At 45.2% G+C, this 19,297-nt stretch overlaps 1 protein-coding gene across 6 annotated transcripts in view; it reads left to right on the top strand.

Moving 5' to 3' along the window:
* IGF2BP2 (insulin like growth factor 2 mRNA binding protein 2) overlaps positions 1-19,297 on the top strand; it is a 159,251-nt gene that overhangs the window by 129,082 nt on the left and 10,872 nt on the right. For 4 of the 6 annotated variants that reach the window (XM_045776573.2, XM_045776577.2, XM_045776578.2 and 1 more), the window contains exons 8-11: positions 4,446-4,568; positions 4,907-5,042; positions 7,422-7,550; positions 18,504-18,572. In XM_045776573.2, the coding sequence (XP_045632529.1) occupies positions 4,446-4,568; positions 4,907-5,042; positions 7,422-7,550; positions 18,504-18,572 (457 nt within the window). The remainder of the gene's footprint in view (positions 1-4,445; positions 4,569-4,906; positions 5,043-7,421; positions 7,551-18,503; positions 18,573-19,297) is intronic. The other 2 variants (XM_045776575.2, XM_045776576.2) reach the window with 1 other exon arrangement.

The raw sequence follows: 19,297 nt of genomic DNA, 5'->3' as shown, positions 1-19,297 counted from the left end.
TATAATTGTCATATCCACTTGTTGAATACTTCCCTTAAGAATAATATAGTGCCCTTCTGCGTCTCTAACTATAGTCTGTAGTTTAAAATCCAATTTATCTGATATGAGAATTGCTACCCCAGCTTTCTTTTGAGGACCATTTGCATGAAAGATGGTACTCCATCCCCTTACTCTCAGTCTGAATGCATCTTTGGGTTTGAAATGAGTCTCTTGTAGACAGCAAATGGATGGGTCATTTCTTTTTATCCAATCTGCAACCCTGTGGCGTTTATGGGATGGTTCAAACCATTTACATTAAGACTGATTACTGATAGATATGATTTCAATGTTGCCATGTTGCCAGTAAAGTCTTTTTTTGTATTGGCTGTGACTTTCTGTTCTGTATCACTCTTGGGGCCTTTTTACTTTTATAGAACCCCCCGTAATATCTCCTGTAGGGCTGGTTTTGTAGTTACAAAATTGGTTAGTGACTGGCGATTCTGAAATGTCTTTATTTCTCCATCAATTCTGAATGACAGTCTTGCTGGATAAAGGATCCTTGGCTGCATGTTTTTCTCTGAAAGAGCTTTAAATATGCTCCCCCAACCCTTTCTCTCATTCCAGGTCTGTGTAGACAGGTCTGACGTAATTCTGATGCTTTTGCCTTGGTACGTGAGAAATTTCTTTGCCCTGGCCGCTTTCAATACTGTATCCTTGCATCTAATATTTGCGAAATGCACTATGACGTGACGTGGCGTAGGTTTGTCGTGGTTGAGCTTGGGAGGGGTCCTCTCTGCCTCTTGGACACGAATGTTTGTTTCCCTTGCTAGATTAGGGAAGTTTTCAGCTACAATTTGTTCAAATATCTCTTCTAGACCTCTGTTTTTCTCCACCCCCTTGGGGATGCCGATGATTCTAACATTGGATCGTTTCATTGAGTCAGTAATCTCCCGTAACCTACATTCGTGGGCGTGGATTTTTTTAAGACCATCTTCTATTTTCATTTTTTCCTCTGTTAACCCATCCTCCAATTCACTAACCCGTTCCTCTGCTTCTGTGACCCTGGCTGTCAGAGCCTCTAGTTTTGCCTGCATTTGGCTCATAGAATTTTTAATTTCTGTCAGATTCGCTCTCATTTCTGTCCTTAGGGATTCTATATTCTCAGTAACCTTTTCGTTTATACTTTTTTCAATTCTACTCATCATTTTGACCATCGTTACTCTGAATTCCATTTCTGATAATTTGGTTACATCCATATCCATTATTTCTGTGGCAGAGGCCACAGTCTCACTGTCTTTTCTTTGCTGGGGGGTGCTTCTCCTTCTTGTCATTCTGACGAAGAGAGGTTGCGGGGTTTCCAGAGCCCAAATTATTGACTGGGTCCCAGGCCGTGCCCCTTGTTTTATAGGGATCTTAGGGATGTGGGCTTCTTCTTTAAAGATTTTATTTATTTATGTGGCAGCCAACCAGCGAGAGAGGGAACAGAAGCAGGGGAGTGGGAGAGGAAGAAGCAGGCTCCCAGCGGAGGAGCCCGATGAGGGACTCCTTTCCAGAACGCCGGGATCACGCCCTAAGCCGAAGGCAGGCGCTCAATGACTGCGCCACCCAGGCGCCCGGGTAGTGGGCTTCTTGATTTTTCAGCCTGCCTTCTGTGTTCTGGGGGAGGGGCCTGCCGCGCCGATACTCAGGCAACCCTGTTTGGGTAGAGTCTCCGTGTCCCCTGCGAGGGGGGTTGGGGATGGGCACTCTCTGAGCCGGTATTTCCAGGCTTTTGTTCTCTGGCGGCTTTCCCTGGCGGTTTGCTGTGCCTCTTCTGAGAGTCAGAGCAGCAGCGGCCGAATTTCACCCTCTGTCATGGAACAGAAGGATTGCGGCCCGTTCTCTACTAATGTTCTGGCCACTTTAACTCTGTTTCTGTTGGTGCTGCTCAACCCAGCAGCGTCCGGGATGTGCGCCCCACACCCGGCGTCCCAGCCCTCACTTCCAGGGCCGGCGCATCTCTGTCCTTTGTGTTTCTAACGCCGCCAGCCGCCAGCCGCCCCGCGCCCGCTCCCGGATCTCCTGGTCTCAGTCTGGATCCAGTGAGCGCACCGGGATTCCGGGGTTCCGCGAGATGCCTGGTGGCGCGCGCACCCGGCTCACGGTCTCAGTCTGCTGTTTTGCGGGTGCCGACCGCGAGCCCGCCCGCTCTCCCGTGCAGGTGGCTACCGCTTCCCGGCGCCCGAACGCGGCGGCTCCCTCCCCCTTCCGTTTATCTTCCGATATCTGTGCACGGTTTCATGGCTCCCCGCTTCGTACCTCAATACTCAGCGCTGGAGATGTTCATTTGTAGAGATCCAGATGCGTCTTCCTGCGTCTCAGGCTGGTTCCGTGGTTGTTTAGGCTGGTCTGGTACCTATCCAGCTCGACTCGGAGGACCGGCTGAAAACGGTGTCTCCTACTCCTCCGCCATCTTAACTCTGGTCTTTATATATTTTATACCCATTAACAGATTTATCTTTTTAAAAATATTTTTGTCATTTAAATTCTGTGCATCAAAATTATTATAGTACAGGTTATTATATTTGTTTATTTCTTTTACTAGAGAACCTTATATTCATATGGTTCTGTGTTGCTGCTCACTGGCCTTTCATTTCCATTAAAGGACTCCTCTTAGCATTTCTTGTAGAGTAAGTCTAATAATAATGAACTCCCTTAGCTTTTGTTTAACTCAGAGAGTCTTAATTTCTCCCTCATTTTTATAGGACAGCTTTGTCGGTTGATGTGTTTTTCTTTCAATCATTTTCAACATATCATCCTACTCCCTTTAGGCCTGCAAAGTTTCTGTGGAGAAATCTTATGGAAACTCCCTTGAATGTGAATAATCACTTTTCTTTTGCTGCTTTCAAGATTCTTTCTTTGTCTTTGACTTTGGAAAATTGGCTTATAATGTGTCGCAATGTGGTTCTCTTTGGTTTTGTCCCAGTTGGAGTTCTTTGAGCTTCTTGAATCTACATTTGGAGATTTGGAAAGTTTTCTGCCATTATTTCTTCAAATGAGCTCTCTGCCCTCTCTCTTTCTTCCTTCTGGGATTCACATGAGTATATTAGCCCATTTGATCCTGGCCCCTAAGTTCCTTAGCGTTTCTTTGTACTTTGTGGAGACTTTTTTCATTCTTTTTTCTACTTTGACTTGATGATTTCAAATGACCAATCTTCAAGTTTGCTCATTCTTTCTTCTGCCTGTCGAGTCTGCTGTTGAACCTCTTTAATGATTTTTTTTTTGGTTCGGTTATTATATTTTTTAGTTTCATTATTTGTTTTTTATAGTTTCTCTCTTTGTTGATATTTCCATTTTGTTCATGCATAGTTTTCCTGATTTTGTTTAGTTGTCTGTCTGTGTTCCCTTTTAGTTCATTGAGTGTCTTTGTGACAATTATTGTAAATTCTTTGTCAGGTAGCTCATAGATACACATTTTTTTTAGGGTTGATTTCTGGAGTTATATTTTTATCCTTTGATTAGGCCATATTTCCCTGTTTCTTTGTATGTCTTTTAATGTTTTGCTAGGATTGGGACATTTGAAAAAATACCCATCTCTTACTCTTTGTGTACTGGCTTCATTCAGGGGAAGACCTTCCTTCACTTGTCAGCCCTCCTGGAGGTATTAGGGCCTCTCAAACCTTTTCTGATCTCTTTCTCCCCCTACTTTCTGACTGTGGAACTACAGCTCTAACATACTGCTCACCTCCTTTTTCAGCAGCTTCCAAAGCTCTGGCACCAGTCTCATCAGTGCTCCAAGTGAGGCAAGACAGAAACCAGTCTCTTAGGTGGCTCCCAGATAAGCCAGGATGTTGGATGTATGGTCCAGGCCTTTGTTTGCATCCCATGGGAGGATCCCTGGTATGGGAGATTTCCTCCCATTTGCTCCTTGCTATGCTGCATAAGGGAAGGAGCTTATGTAGCCACACAGAATGCTGCAAATTTACCCACCCCTTTTATTGGAGTCTTTTCTTAGCTTTACAGTGGCCAGGATGCTGTAGCTTCTCAGCTGAGCTCTGGAGTTCTCACAGAGGTATTTTGGTCTCTCTATTGTTGTTAACTTGGTGTCTCTGTGGCGTTAGGAAGGCCTGTAATGTCCTAGTCTGCCGTCTGGCTGATATTCTCCCTTGTCTTTTTTAAGAGCAAGAAAAAACCTTCCTAAAGTCATACAGCCGACTTCTCCTCATACTTCATTGGGCCAGATTTGCCTCATGGACTCACTTCCAGTCTGTCTGAACAAGGAAATATAATTACCATGGTTTGGCTTATGTTAATCAGAATGCATGCACTGGGATTGGTGAGGGAACCAGCCTCACCTAAAGCCCATCACCACTTGGTACCTGAACAAAATGACTTCTGTTTGTAAAGGGGGAAAAATGGTTTAGTAGCTCTTAGGAGGCAACCAGTGTGTCCACCTTAAGTGTTAAATTGTTGTTTGTCTCTTGTAGAGCTGAAGAGATTCCTCTGAAAATCTTGGCCCACAATGGCTTAGTTGGAAGACTGATTGGAAAAGAAGGCAGAAATTTGAAGAAAATTGAACATGAGACGGGGACCAAGATAACAATCTCATCGTAAGCCACCCATTCAGTTTAATTGTGCCCAAAATGGAGAACGTGAGCACTTTGATATGCCCAGCTCCTTCATCTGCCTTTCCTTAAAATGGGAGTATAATCATAAGTCATGTAATTCTCTCCAACACCATCAAAACAAATGCATAAATACTTACCAGTCAGACATTTTCTACTATGGATATGAGCTAAGTCACCTCTAAGATTTGAGATAAGATGGCAAGTATTTGATACCACAGTGTGTGGTGGTGGAATCCTCCACCAAGAGTTGTTTGTGACCCTTCTGGGATTTTATTTTTCCTTTTGAAAAAAGGAAATCTCTCTTTTTTCCCGATGGCCAGCTTGCAGGATTTGAGCATATACAACCCTGAAAGAACCATCACTGTGAAGGGCACAGTCGAGGCCTGTGCCAGTGCAGAGGTAGAGATTATGAAGAAGCTCCGTGAGGCCTTTGAAAATGATATGCTGGCTGTTAATGTAAGTGCCGAATGCTTTCTTCTCTACTGGTTTTCACATGTGTTTTCAGGCAGGACACAAGCCTCTCTAAGAATAGTTGTCATTCAGCTAGTGAGGAAGTGCCTTAGAATAGATGTGCAGAGTTATTCCTGCCTTCTTGGGGCAAGAGCATTGAAACAAGCAGGAAACCAACTAGTGGATTGCGATAAATGCACTGGACGAAATAGTATGAAATTATTAAAATCGTAACTTTGAAGATTATAAAATGAAGAATTGCTTATGATATAACGTTCATTAAGAAAAGAGCACATAGAAGTGTATTTTACTCAGCTTACGGTTATGTAAAATATTATGGAGCAAAATGACTGGAAGACTGCATACAAAAATAAAAACAGCTGGTACTCTAGGAAAGTGGGATTTTTTTTCTACTTTACAAACTTTCTATATGTTGTCCTGTTACTTTTTAAATTTAAAAATACATACTTTAAAATTAAACTCTGATTTTCATCCCTTACTGATCTGCACATCCACCCAGTAAATGTTGTCCACCACCTCGGCTCTCATTGATGTGGCCAGCAGACGTCCAGGTTTGGGCATGTCCTTCCTATTACTGATAACTAATTCTCACTTTATAATGGGGAGACACCAGTCTGACATTCAGAAATGTTAAAAACATTTGTCTATCAACAAAGCCTAAGGTCCACTCAGAGGAGTAATTTTTTTCATTTTTTCATTATAATTATTTTCTAACATAAAAGAGGAAAGGCTACTGCAATAAGTCCTCGTATGCCTATAATCCGATGTGAACAGTTATCAGCTCATGGCCTATTTTGTTTCTTCTGGACCTCCATCTGCTTTCCCACCCTCCTTGAATGACTTTGAAGCAAATCCCAGACCTGGTAATATTTCACAGAGGAGTAAATGTTGACCAAGAGCTCTGTAGGCTAAAACCCAGTGCCTCAGTGCCACTCTCTAAGGACCCTCCTCCTCAGGTCACAACACTACCCCGCCTCGCCCCAGCCCCACCCCCGCTAGCAGCCCACATCACGTGAGAACTGTGGAACAGTACGAGAACACATTGTCACCTCCCTGTTTGTGTGTATTTGTCTGTGGAAATATCCTCAGATGATCTCATTTTGTTCTTTCGGGCTCTTGACATCATACAATAAGCATCTCTTCTGTGAATACCCAGAAAAGCTACAGAAGGGTTTGGGTGTTCCACGTACCTCAACTTGAGCATACCGCTTAGACTGATCCATGCCTACACCAAAGTCATGTGTTGATAGGTGAATAAGAAAATTACTGGATCTTAGCTATCAGATGAGGTCAAGGTTAAAGATCCCAGCTCTCCTACTCCAAACATCCTAAGAGACGGTAAGATAATGGGTGACCCTAGTCACAGATAAGATAACAGAAAATGTTAGAGAGCTGCTTAGTGTTCAGGGAGACAAAGGTAGGAGCAGGGAGGACACAGGCCAGGTGACGACATCCCTCTGCCTCCGAAGGGCTGTGCAATTCAGACTCGCCACAGCCTAGGTGAGCGTCCCCATGTATAAATGGGAAATGATCAAGCAAGCGAGAGGATCGCAACACTGGCAACCAAATGGTGAAAAATTTGAAGTTGTGAACCATCCTGAACCTGGAGAATGGAGTTTACATGTGTGGTATCCTAGTGAAAGGTCTCATCTGTCTCTGGATAGAGTTGGAAAAACCTGTTAACTCAATATGTTTTAAGCATATTCACTCCACAAGTACTTATTGAGTACTTACTATGTACCAGGCACTGAACACACGACACTGAGTAACACAGTCTCCGTCCACAAGGAAATTATGGTCTAAAAGGGAAGAGGCAACCACTCAGGCGATGCAAATACCGTGCGATGATGCTTCACATAGTATTTGAAGGAAACACAGGCACGTTGGTGGGGGCGCATAGAAAGGGCACTGGCACAGAGACCTTTGGGGTGAGAGAAGGTCTCCTGGCTGAGGGGACATCCAAGCTCAGGCGAAACCCACATGAGGAGCAGGACCCAGCCAGGGGAGGGGGAGGAGAAGCACATTCCTTACGTGATGGATAACGTGTGCAGCGGCGAGAGGGGAGCAGGACTGGGCAGGGTGGGGATGAGGGGTGAGCAGGAGAGAGGGTGTGGTGGCCTGGGTCCGCCAGAGGAGCCTGGGTGGCTGTGTTATGATGCATAGACACTCTCGGAGAAGCTGCGAAGGAATGCCACGGTCAGCTTGAGGTTTGGAGGGCCCAGCCGGCAGCAGGGTGGTCCACGAGGCCAGGGCAGAGCTGATGGGAGGCACTGGTGCTGACCAGCCGAGAGATGGAGGTTGACCCAGGCAAGCTGGGCCTCTCTGGTCTCCTCCCCTCATCTTTTTCTCCATTTCTGTTCCCAGCAACAAGCCAATCTGATCCCGGGGTTGAACCTCAGCGCACTTGGCATCTTTTCAACAGGACTGTCCGTGCTGCCTCCACCAGCAGGGCCCCGAGGAGCTCCCCCCGCTCCCCCTTACCACCCTTTCGCTGTAAGTAGCTCAGCATCCAGAGGTTTGCTCATGCTCTGGGCACCCCCAGGCAGCAGCATTACTCTGCTATGTTGAATCACAGCTAAAGCTTTAATTTGGAGGCCATAATCATAAGGGATGGTAGGATAAAGCCAACATGTCTTAGGACTTCTTCCTAATGGACAGATAAATATTACTAAACCATCCTCTAAATCTGTGCTCTCGAACACAGTATGTGTCATATCTAGGAAAGGAACTGCAGTGCTAGCAAATTCACTAACTAGAAGCCTCTTTATTATAAAAAAGGATTTGTTAGATCAGAATCTTCATGAGTTTTCATTTATTAATAGGGTACCTGGATAACTCGAAAATATGTATTTCTCACCTGTTTCTACAACTCAGATGCATCATATTTTATTAATAGGCAGTTTTTAAAAGAAAATAATACACAGTGTGTGTTTCTAAACACTTAGCGCAATGCCTGGCATTTAGTAGGTTCTCAATAAGTATTTATTGTCTGAGTCATAATTAATAAAAAGGGAAATGTGAATGTTTTGAGTTTTCTAATTGTTGCTTCCATTTATAAGCATTATAGATTAATACATTGTCCAATTTGGGTTCAGGATACTTGACAGCTTATTGTTTTTCACTCCTAATTCTTTTCTATACATATTGCTGCTTTTTAAAGCAAACTTCCTTTCCTCCTATGTTTATACTTTTTAATGGAAGAAATTAGGTTGATGACCACTGCGTTAGCGAACGCTCCTTTCTTTTGGGAGGTGGTCTCTGGTGGAGGCACTGCAGTGTTAGAATTCTTAGCAGCTCTTTGGGTTATCCATAGAGACAGGGTGAAGCCACGATGCTCTTCTGCCAGCAGTACAGACATGAACTGGCACCCACGTTTTTGGTCACAAGAATATGCCCATTCTTGGGGCGCCTGGGTAGCGCAGTCATTAAGCGTCTGCCTTCGGCTCAGGGCAGGGAGTCCGGCGTTCTGGGATCGAGCCCCACATCAGGCTCCTCCCCTGGGAGCCTGCTTCTTCCTCTCCCACTCCCCCTGCTTGTGTTCCCTCTCTCGCTGGCTGTCTCTCTGTCACATAAATAAATAAAATCTTTAAAAAAAAAAAAAGAAAAAGAATATGCCCATTCTGCAGTCTTGTTTATATACAGACCTTCGGAGTCGTTTCTAAACCTTTATACCATTTCTTTGGCGTTATATCCATTTTCTCTTAAACTAAAGGATAGGGCCCAGTATTGGGCCATGTGTGTGGGGGTGGGGGCCAGGTCAGAGGGATCTGGGCTGTGACAGGAGGGATCGTGGCAGCCGTCACAGGCACGTGGCTGCTGCATGGAGCAGGGACAGCTCTGAGAGGTGTACGTCCCCGTGTCTTCCCTGTGAGATTTGAGAATGACCAGGGTTGGTCCATTTCAGTGGTGTTGACACACATCTCATTTCTTAGGAGAAAGTCTGTATCTACTGCCTATAGAACATAACCTCAGAACCGGAGTTGAGATAAACATAAATGGTGGGGGGAAAAGTATGATAAAACAGGCCACTTCTAATACTGGTAATCTGAGATCGGGGGGTCAGCAAACCCCTATTTTAAGATTTGGCTCAGGGGCCAGGCTCACCTACCACTTACTTTTGTAAATAAAATTGTATTGGGGGGCGCCTGGATGGCTCACTTGGTTAAGCATCCAACTCTTGGTTTTGGCTCAGGTCATGATCTCAGGGTCATGAGATCAGACTCCTTGCTCAGCAGGGAGTCTGCTTGAAGATTCTTTCCCTCTGTCCTTCCCCCTGGTCACAAACTCTCCCTCCTTCTCTCTCTAAAAAATAAATGAATAAACCTTTTTTTTTTTTTTTTTTAAGATTTTATGTATTTCAGGTAGAGCACACACGAGCAGTGGAGAGGGACAGAGGGAGAAGTAGGCCCAACTCTGGGCAGGGAGCCCCGATGCCGGGCTTGATTTCAGGACTCTGGAATCATGACCTGAGCTGAAGGAAGACACTTAACCCACTGAGCCACCCAGGCACCCCTCAGTAAATCTTTAAAAAAAAATTCATCAGAACACAGCCATGACCTTTGGTTATATATTGTTTACTTTTTTGCTATGATGGAGAGTTGAATAGGGGCAATAGGAACCCTGTGACCTGCAAAGTCTAAAATAAGAAACAGTTCACAGACCCCTGTACTGAACCAAGGGAGAAGCGATCGTGTGATAACAAGTATTTTCTTTTTTTCTTTTTTTAAAGGTTTTATTTATTTGTTTGACAGAGAGAGACAGCCAGAGAGAGAGGGAACACAAGCAGGGGGAGTGGGAGAGGAAGAAGCAGGCTCCCAGCGGAGCAGGGAGCCCGATGCGGGGCTCAGTCCCAGAACCCTGGGATCATGACCTGAGCCAAAGGCAGACGCTTAATGACTGAGCCATCCAGGCGCCCCAGCAGAATATTTTCTAAACTTGAAAATAAGTTTTGCCAGTTGGAAAGCTTCCTTTCATCTGAGAACTTTATGACAATAGGAGGATAACCATTTTACTAAAATACATAGTTTCTGTTCTTCATCAAATAGATTTTACTTTTTTTTTTTTTAAAGATTTCTTAAATTTATTTATTTGTCAGAGAGAGAGAGAGCCCAAGCAGGGGGAGCGGCAGGCATAGGGAGAGGGAGAAGCAGGCTCCCCGCTGAGCAGGGAGCCCGATGTGGGGCTCGATCCCAGGACCCTGGGATCATGACCTGAGCCGAAGGCAGACGCTTAACCGACTGAGCCACCCAGGCATCCCAGATTTTACTTTCTTTATAAAGCTAAATGCCATGTATTACAAGATTAGGTTCTAAGCCGGAGCACATAGTTGCCCCAACTCTCTGCGACAATATGGCTCCCCGGGGGCAGCTGCGAAAGTGCAGGCCAGGGCATGGAGGTGGCCGTCACTACCTACCTGAGCAGGACCTAGGATAGGCGCCAAAGCCACACTTGCAGAGTCTGAGAAGGACAGGGTAGGGTGGGAGTGGTGGACATGCTTTAAATACTTACACTGGGGGCGCCTGGTGGCTCAGTCAGTTAAGCATCTGCCTTTAGCTCAGGTCATGATCCCAGAGTCCTGGGATCCGGCCCCACATCGGGCTCCCTGCTCAGCGAGGAGCCTGCTTCTCCCTCTGCCTCTGCTCCCCCTACTTGTGTGCTCTCTCTGTCAAATAAATAAATAAAATCTTTAAAAAAAAATACTTATTACATTGTTTTCCTGTCACGTAGGCTTTCAGATTTCCAGGAACCTCTAGGGTATTTCTTTGCTTTTATGTATCACAGGACTAGCACTTTTGCTCTTGGCGTCCAAAGGTCAGGAAGTCTCTGTACCGTCTCATAGCTGGCTTACTCATGCCAGGGTTGGTCTCTGACCTCTGAAATTTTGGAAGCATAGGTGTATGTTTGAAAACTTACTTTCTGGTTAATAAAAGTAATATGTGCATAGTATTTAAGAAGCAAATAATACAGAAATGTAGAAAGTGCAAGTTTTTTCTCAATATAGAAATAACCAGTGTTTGCATGTATATGGGTATGTGTGTGTGTGTATAACTTATATATATATATATGTATATTCAGATTCAGATTTTTCACTCTGCTGTGGAAATCCTTGTATATACATCTTGGCTCTTTTACCCACTTAGTTTTTTGGGATAAATTCCTTGAAATAGAATTTCTGAGCCTAAGAATGTATAAACTTTATACAAAATATATAATTATAAAATATATAAATGTTGATACATGGAGGATATGCTTACTTTTCCTTCCCACCAGTGTGTGATAGAGGGACTTTTTCTCCCATACTCTTATTACTCATGTAATGATTCCTTACAATCTGATACTTTAAAATATGTATTTGTTATTAGAGACTCAGCAGTTCTGATGGGCCATTTCCCCCTCTAATGAACTGTCTTTCTGTATCCTTTGCCCATCAGCTGTTTGAAGCACAGGGCAGGTTTTGGAGCCAGACCGCCTGCATCTGCATCTCTGTGCTCTCACTTGCTGCTTTTAACCTTGGGCAAGTGACTTAACCTCCTTGCATCTTGATGTCCCTGGTCTGTAATACGGGGGTAGTAATCATCATGGGGTTGTTGTAAGGGTTATTAAATAAGTTAAAAACTGCCCATAATAATTTCTATGCAAACACAGCTGCTATGGTTATCACCTTTACTTTCCATCTTTTTGTTAATGATTTGTAACAGCTGATTACATATTAAGGCTATTATCTATTTGTCATGTTGTACATATTTTCTACCAGCTTGTCATTTCTCTTTGCCTTAATCATGGTGTCTTGTGCCATAATAATTTAAAATAGATAGATTTGGAACAAATTGTATGAAGTAAAATGTAAATATTTCCCTTGGCCTGCCTTATCTTACCCAAAGTTTACCCAACAACCACTCCCCAGAGTATAGCACCTTTATGTTTACACTTTTTAGAAATGTTTTCTCAGCGTATATACAATCATATTATTCAGAACTATAAAGGTAATCATGTTATACAGAATGACAAGGCTTTTGGTTTGTTTTTTTGTTTGTTTTTAATTACCGGCATGTTTTCATACCTAGACTTAATTCTCTTTAATAGCTACATAGTGTTCCATTGTATGAATTTACTATAGTTTTTCTAACCAGCACACTATTTTTAGATATTTGTATTGTTCCTACATTTTCTCTACTACACATAGTGTCAAAATGTATATTCTTCATACGTCTTTGCCCAAATGTGTGAGTATATCTAAAAGTAAATTCTCTAAGACTGGACTTACTGTATCAAAGGGTATATGCAATTTAAATTCTCACAGATTTCCCTTCACCAGAATTCATGTAGAAATTTTAAGAGGTAAGGTGGTTAAATCAGTGGTGTTTGTGTGGATTCTGGCCTTTGATGTCATGCTAAAGAAAAAATCTCCCATCCAAGACTGTAAAAATATTCTCCCATGTTTTCTTGTTGGCTTTTGAGGACTATTATTTGTATTTGTATCTGTAATCTATAGGGAATTTATCTTGATTTATACTTTGACAAAAGGATCTAACTTTATTTTCTTTCCAAATGGATCGCCACATTTCCCAAAATCATTTTTTGAGTGATGCACCATTTTATCGCTCAGCTTGAAATTCTAGCTTTGTCATACACTAAATTCTCACTCAGTCATCTTCCTGACTCTGTTCCAGTCATCTCTTTGTCTACACTGTAATTACTGTAGTTTTATACTCTCTTCAACAGCCTGGTTATTTTTTTCTCAAAGAATGAATTGGAAAGATGACCAACTTTTCATATGCTTGGGAAAATTAAAGAATATGTAGGAGTTTTCTATTTCTTGAAGATTTGATAAGACCTAGCCATAAAACATCTGGGCCTACCGCCTTTTGTCTGTTTCATCTATAAACTTTTCAGTTTCTTGTAAGTTTTTGATTTAGTTGTGTTGATTTTTATTTTCCTGTAAAAGTATTCATTTCATCTAATTTTCATATGTGTTGGTGTAACTTGTACAGAGTGGACTATTGGCCTTTTAAATCCCCAGACTTGTGTATTACTCTCTTGTAATTCCTAGCACCGTATATTTGTGTTTTCTTTTTTTCTTTTCTAAGTTTTTTTTTTTTTTAAAGTAAACACTACCCCCAACATGGGGCTTGAACTCACGACCTCAAGATCCAGAGTCTTGTGTTCTAGGGACTGAGCCAGCCAGGAGCCCCTCCCTGTTTTCTTAACCGAATTTGCTAGGGCTTTGTCTATTTTAAACTTCTAAGTAGTTAACAGTTTCTTTTTTGTTATCCCGCAACTGTTTCTTATACTTTTGTATTCAGACAGCGTTATCAGAGCATTTCTGATTTTTGTGGCCTTACTCACACATGAGCAGTTTTTGAATTCATGGGCATTTGGAAAGATGTACCCTCTCTGATGGGCTCAGAGTTGTGTTTATAGCTATAAAAGCAAGCTTCTCGTTGGCGGCTCATATCCTCTATATAATTATTTTTATCCATATGATTTATTACATGATGGGAGAAGTTTGCTGTTCTCCCACTGTGATTATGGTTTTGTCAAATTCTTTATTGTAACAAAGTTTGTTTAGTGTGTTTGGGTCAGTTCACTCTAGAAATAACCTGGAATTTTATTCCAAATTATTAAGCTTTCTTTCTTAATGAATACACAGTCTCATAATCTACAGTTTAGAATTAACTAAACTATAACTGGTTACTTCACTCACTGCAGATTGTTTCTTACACTCCATATGCTCTCATTTTCTGAGTTATTTGGGGCCATTCTGTTAGTTTGTCAAGAATACTTCCTTAAACAACCTTTTCCAGTAATAGTACAAAAGTAGGATAACGTCTAAACCTTTCTAGATCTGAAAATGCCTTTCTTTTCCCCTCACACATGAATGAAAGTTGAACTGTCTAGAGATTCTAGAGTCCTACTACCTTTGGAACTTTGAAAACAGTACTTTCAGTATTTTGTTTTTCAGAGACGTGTGCTACCAGCCTGATTCTCCTTATTTTGTAGATAGCTTTTTCTTCTTCTAAGTTTTTTTTGCCTTTTTTAATAATTTTGCCTTCCCCCTTGGAATTCAGAAATCTGAATCTCAGCCCTTCGATCTCAAGATTCAGGTTTTTCTTTGGTTCAGGAAAATCTTTTGCTTCTATACTTAATGTTAGTATTACTTCCCCTCCCTCCACTTCATTTTCTCCTTCTGGAACTCCCGCTTTATGGATCATACATCTTCTCTATTCTCATGTCTGTTCCCTTCTTTTTGTTCTGCATGGGTTAATCTTCCAATGCACTGATGGGCTTTGCAGGAATGTCATTTCCGCTGTTATATACAGCCTCTGTTGAGTGTTTTCTTTCCAAGATCAATTTAGGTCTCTCCTTGGTTTTTTTCTCATAGCAGTTACTTACATGTGAATGAACTGTCATCTTGAATCTCACTAAGAAATCAAATCAGAGGGCACCTGGGTGGCTCAGTCAGTTAAGTGTCTGCCTTCGGCTCAGGTCATGATCCCAGGGTGCTGGGATCCAGCCCCACATGGGGCTCCCTGCTCAGCAGGGATTCTGCTTCTCCCTCTCTCGCTCCCCCTACTTGTGCACTTGCTCTCTCTGATTCTCTCTCTCTCAAATAAATGAGTAAAATCTAAAAAAAGAAAAAAAAGACTTTTTAAAAAAAATCTCTTCCTCTTTCTTGAATTAATTCACTGGGTCATTTGTTTGCCTTGCTCAGCTTTGCTCCCCTCTTTCACGTTGCTGATTCTCTGTATATATCTAATGAATTTTAATTGTCCATTCGTATATTTCAGTAAACTCAACAGAGGGCATATTAGAATCCTTAGGGGAGTTTTTCCATAACATGTGCCATGGGCCCCACATGAACCCATGAATTCGGAATGTTCCAGGTGGGGGCAGCATTGGGTGTAGTGGTTGAGATCTTGGGCTGCAGTCAGACACTCTCAAATCTGCTCAAATCTTGGCTCTGCCTCATGCTAGCTTGATAATTTCTAGTTTTCATCAGCTCCTGAGGTTGTCCCATGAGAACACAGAGGTGGATAAGCAGCTGTTGTGGGGAAGCCCTTGGACAAGCTGGGGTAGAATGGTGAACCTTCTGAATCTTGGAGAGCTCTGCCCATGACATTGTCCCCTCTCCCCAAGTCTCCTCCCTCCCCCCAGGCCCATGGCCACATCCCTGGCTCCTAGGGAGTGCATCCACTGTCTTTGCAATGTGGCATCAGTCTGTCTTCACAGTAAAGCTGTTTTAATATTTGAACATAACTTGTACGCCTGACCCCTGCCCTGTCCATTACCCATTTCCCACCCCTCAATCTTCCTACCCCCCGATTTCTTCATGCTTTGGTGTATCACTTAAATCTGGCATCATGATTATGGCCATACACAGCAGCTTGGAGCGAGGGATGCTGCAGTTGTTCCAGGAAAAGCTGGTCCAACTATTTATAATTCCCTTTTTAATTTTTGCAATGCATCTGATATATACCCCTCTGCTCACACCCCAGCACAGTCACGCAGAGCGGAAAAGCAGACACCAGTTTCCCTCAAACTGAGAATGTAACATGAACCAGTGGGTAATAATGACCGCAACCCCCCTTGCTGCCTCTGTTGGCAAGGGGCGGGGGCACACTTGACAGGTCACCTTTGCTATGACATCCCTCTCCCCCTCCCCAGCGTCATGATGCTTCTCAAGTACTCAAAAATAAAGTAGCTTTTCCTTTGTAAAATAACTGGGAATTCTCGAACTGGGACAGTGAGGCCAACTGCTAAGTGGGGGTGGGGTTCTGTATCAGCCTCCCCCTCCCAGGGCCCTTGGTTCATTAGATGCCTACAGACCACTTCCCCAGTAAAGAGAACATTTATTCAAGTCATCAGCGGGTAATTTCTCTGATCATTGTGACAAAGCCTGTTTTGAAAGCCTCCTTCCATTTGAGATTGTAGACTCCATTTAAGCTTGGGAAGATGGGAAATAGTGTGCTCTAAGCCATACATTTCATTATAAGTCAGTCAGTGCTCATTTGACACTCCTCCTTCAGCCCATGCGATAGAGTCTTCCTTCCGGTGACCTCCCTGAATGCCATGTAACATTCTTCGGGGGCGTCCATTGTACTTAGGGTCTAATCCACATCGGAACCAAGGGCCACGAGGGCCCTGCATGATCTCCGACGGCCCACCTCCCGATTGTTTGCAGCTGTACTCCTACCTGCTTTTACCGTACTGGTGTCTCTTCTGTTTTTCAAAAGGCCCACGCCTTTCCTAGCTCAGCACCTCTAAGAGCCCTGCTTGGAATGTTCCCTCCCCAGTACCTTGCATCCGGTGCTGTCCTCTCCTTGGGTCCCAGCTCAGAGGTCATCTCCTGCAGGAGTCTTCCTGGACCCTCCCAAGGTTGCCTTCCCTCCCCTCATCTCCGCTGCTTCCCTTCTGCACGTTGTCCTGTTCACTTCCTTCACAACACTTGTCTGCTTCCCCCGTAGAACGTCAGTCCCATGGTGGCAGTGACCCCTCTGTCTTAAGAGCTGTGTCCACAGCACCTAGAACAGTACTTCGTATGTGGTTAGGTGCTCAGAGACCTTTTTCATGAGTGAATGAACAAGCGACCCTCGCAACAATATTAGAAGATCTGATTTCTAGATCTGATGATATTATTTTAGTCCATTTGTGGTTGAGGCTCAGAACGGTTGAATAAATTATTCCAGCTGGTACAGAGCTGGTGATTCAGTTTCCGGTCTCGTGACTAGTCTGACTCCAAGAACCAACTTCTGTGCACAAAGCCAGCACCGCCGCTAGAAATGAGCTCCTGGTTACCGAGTTTAGGGTTCTTCCCCACAACAGTCTTCCCACTGTAGTAACTTGTGAATAAAAGAAAAGCGGGGAGTTTGTCCTTTTTACCCTTTTACAACTAATTCTCTCCCCTGACCCAGTGGTTGATACATTTGATACAGTGTTTATGTTGGGAGTATTTGAACCCAGACTGGAGCCACACTGTGGCCAGTCTGCTCTTGGTCTCATGTGAATTTGGGGAAGAGAAGGCAAATAATTCAGAAGAATCATTGCTGCTTTGAGGCCTTCTGCAAGAGGAAGGAGAAGCATCCTTTCCCCAGGCAGAGCTTTGAGCAGAAAGCCACAGGAATTCTCCCCTCACCCTCCATGGCTCAGGACAGGGACCTGTGCGAAGGGTCTGGCGCAGACTACTCTTCACGGAAGAAGCAGGACCTAGAAGCCTTCACACCGCTTCCTGTCGGATGTGGAGAGTGCCCGGAGGATCTGGTCTCCTAGCACCCTCTTGTGGGTGTGAGGTGTCACTGCAGCCCCTTTCCAAGGCGGGAGAGCAAGGGTTTGCTCTCACTACAGCAGGGGTTCCCTTCTGTAAGCAGAGAGCTCTTTGGGCACCTAGGGCACCTCTGGGAGAAACTCCCCCGGTGTCCACACCTCCTCTTTGCCCGAGGCCAGAAGTCCACTCTCCAGGCTCAAAAAGGGGGACCGTTTCATTTTGTCCCTAGTGAGTCTCCAGCTCAGAGTGCAGCTGGAGATCTGGGAGACTGAGAACGCCATGAGATTTGTTCAGGGGCCCTCAGACGAAAGCTAGGCCCCTGACGCGAAGTCTCATCCGTGTCTGACCAGTGTCGGAAACCTAGGAGGTCATCCTGCAGGGCGAAAAAGGCTTCGTGGTGACCTCCCTTCCTGTACTAGGCGTGCCTGCGTTTATGTGACCTTATGTAGGGCGCAGGTAACCGGACCATGCTGATTCTGTCAGCGTCCTGCCCATGCAATACGTGAAATTAGACCTCTTGCTGTCCTCTTGTGAGGACTAAGAGTGTGAAAGTATCCAGCACAGTGCCTAGTACGCCGTAGTGTTCAGGCAGCAGCTACTTCTTCAATGTTATTTTCCTGATAGCTCTGTTGTTTTCTGTCCACATCTGCCTTCCTGTTCCCCCCCGCCCTTCCCCACACGCACGCACGATGCTGTTTATTCACTCATTTTTTCCCCCTCCTCTCCCAACCTCTTTCTCAGTTCCTCCCTTCTCAATCTCGTCATTCCTTCCGAAATTCTCCGGGGGAGCTCACGGACCCGGCTTCCCAGGAGCACATTTGCTGGCCGTGCGTAACTCGACACTGTCCCGCATTGTCTGTGCCTTGCGGTCCCCAGTCCATGGCTTCCCAGAAAATAGCAGCCACGGGGCCTGCCGTCTGAGGGAGGGCAGGTTAAAGGAGCACGCGTGCGCCCGCACCCCCACGGCGGTAAGTTCCTGGGGGCCTAGCGCCCGGCGCAGCGGAGCCCCCACACATTCAGCCGCAGCCGACGTCTGAGCCGCCAAGGGACGGGTGCAGACGCGACGGTGGGGCCAGGCGGTGGCGCCCGAGCCCGGGCCGTGTGTGGCAGTCTCGCCTCCCTGAGCGGGGGGGCGCGTCCCTGTGGGCACCGCGGACTGACCGACTCTTTCTTTCATGCTGCAGACCCACTCCGGATACTTCTCCAGCTTGTACCCCCCTCACCAGTTCGGCCCGTTCCCGCATCACCACTCCGTAAGTGTCCCCTCAGGCCAGCCCCACCTGCCACTGCACGGCAGAGTCCCTGGCCGACGGACGGCGACTGTTCCCAGTGTGAGGGCCGGGCCCGCGCTTCCCGGCCATGCGGGGAGTGACGCGGGGAGTGACGCGTCTCGGGCCGCGAGCATCCACGCCCCCCCCAGCTTGCAGGCGCCCTCAGCGGGCTTCGGAGCTTGCCAGGCCGTAGGCACGGGAGACTGTACACGTGGTGACCAGCAGCTCGAAGTCGGAAGTGGCGTCGAGCTAAAGAACAGAATGTGCAAAGTCTAGCGAAGGGGGCGTGGCATTCCCGCAGCCCCTTAGCGCGAGGCCCGCTGGTGGCCTGGCCCGTGTCTCTCTGGGCTGTCACCACGTGGCCTGATCAGGGCAGGTTTGCTTGTTACCTTCTTTTGAACACGACGCCGCTCTGGTGAAAACACCGTTTGTGGCTACCAGGTGCTGAGTGGCTTCCCGTTCCTTCGAGCGAAGTGCCTCAGGGCCCCCTCCTCGGGCCGCTGTATTTAATAACGGTCTTGATTTCTTGGATAAAGACGCAGGAGCAGTACAGGTCACATGTGTACGTGACAAACCGGTGAATAGACAGCTTTCTGTATCCAGACGCCGAGCTGCTCAGGAGGACTTTCCATTTTGACTGTCATTCAGGTTCAGTGTGTTCGGGTTCGTTCCTTAGGCCTCACACCCGCGGAGCCCTAGACCGCAGG

The sequence above is a fragment of the Ursus americanus genome, chromosome 4, assembly GCF_024610735.1.
Source record: "Ursus americanus isolate L20-20 chromosome 4, mUrsAme1.1.p, whole genome shotgun sequence".
NCBI classification, from domain to species: domain Eukaryota; kingdom Metazoa; phylum Chordata; class Mammalia; order Carnivora; family Ursidae; genus Ursus; species Ursus americanus.
Note: the sequence above shows the minus strand (reverse complement) of the source record. Positions and strands in the feature narration are given on the sequence as shown.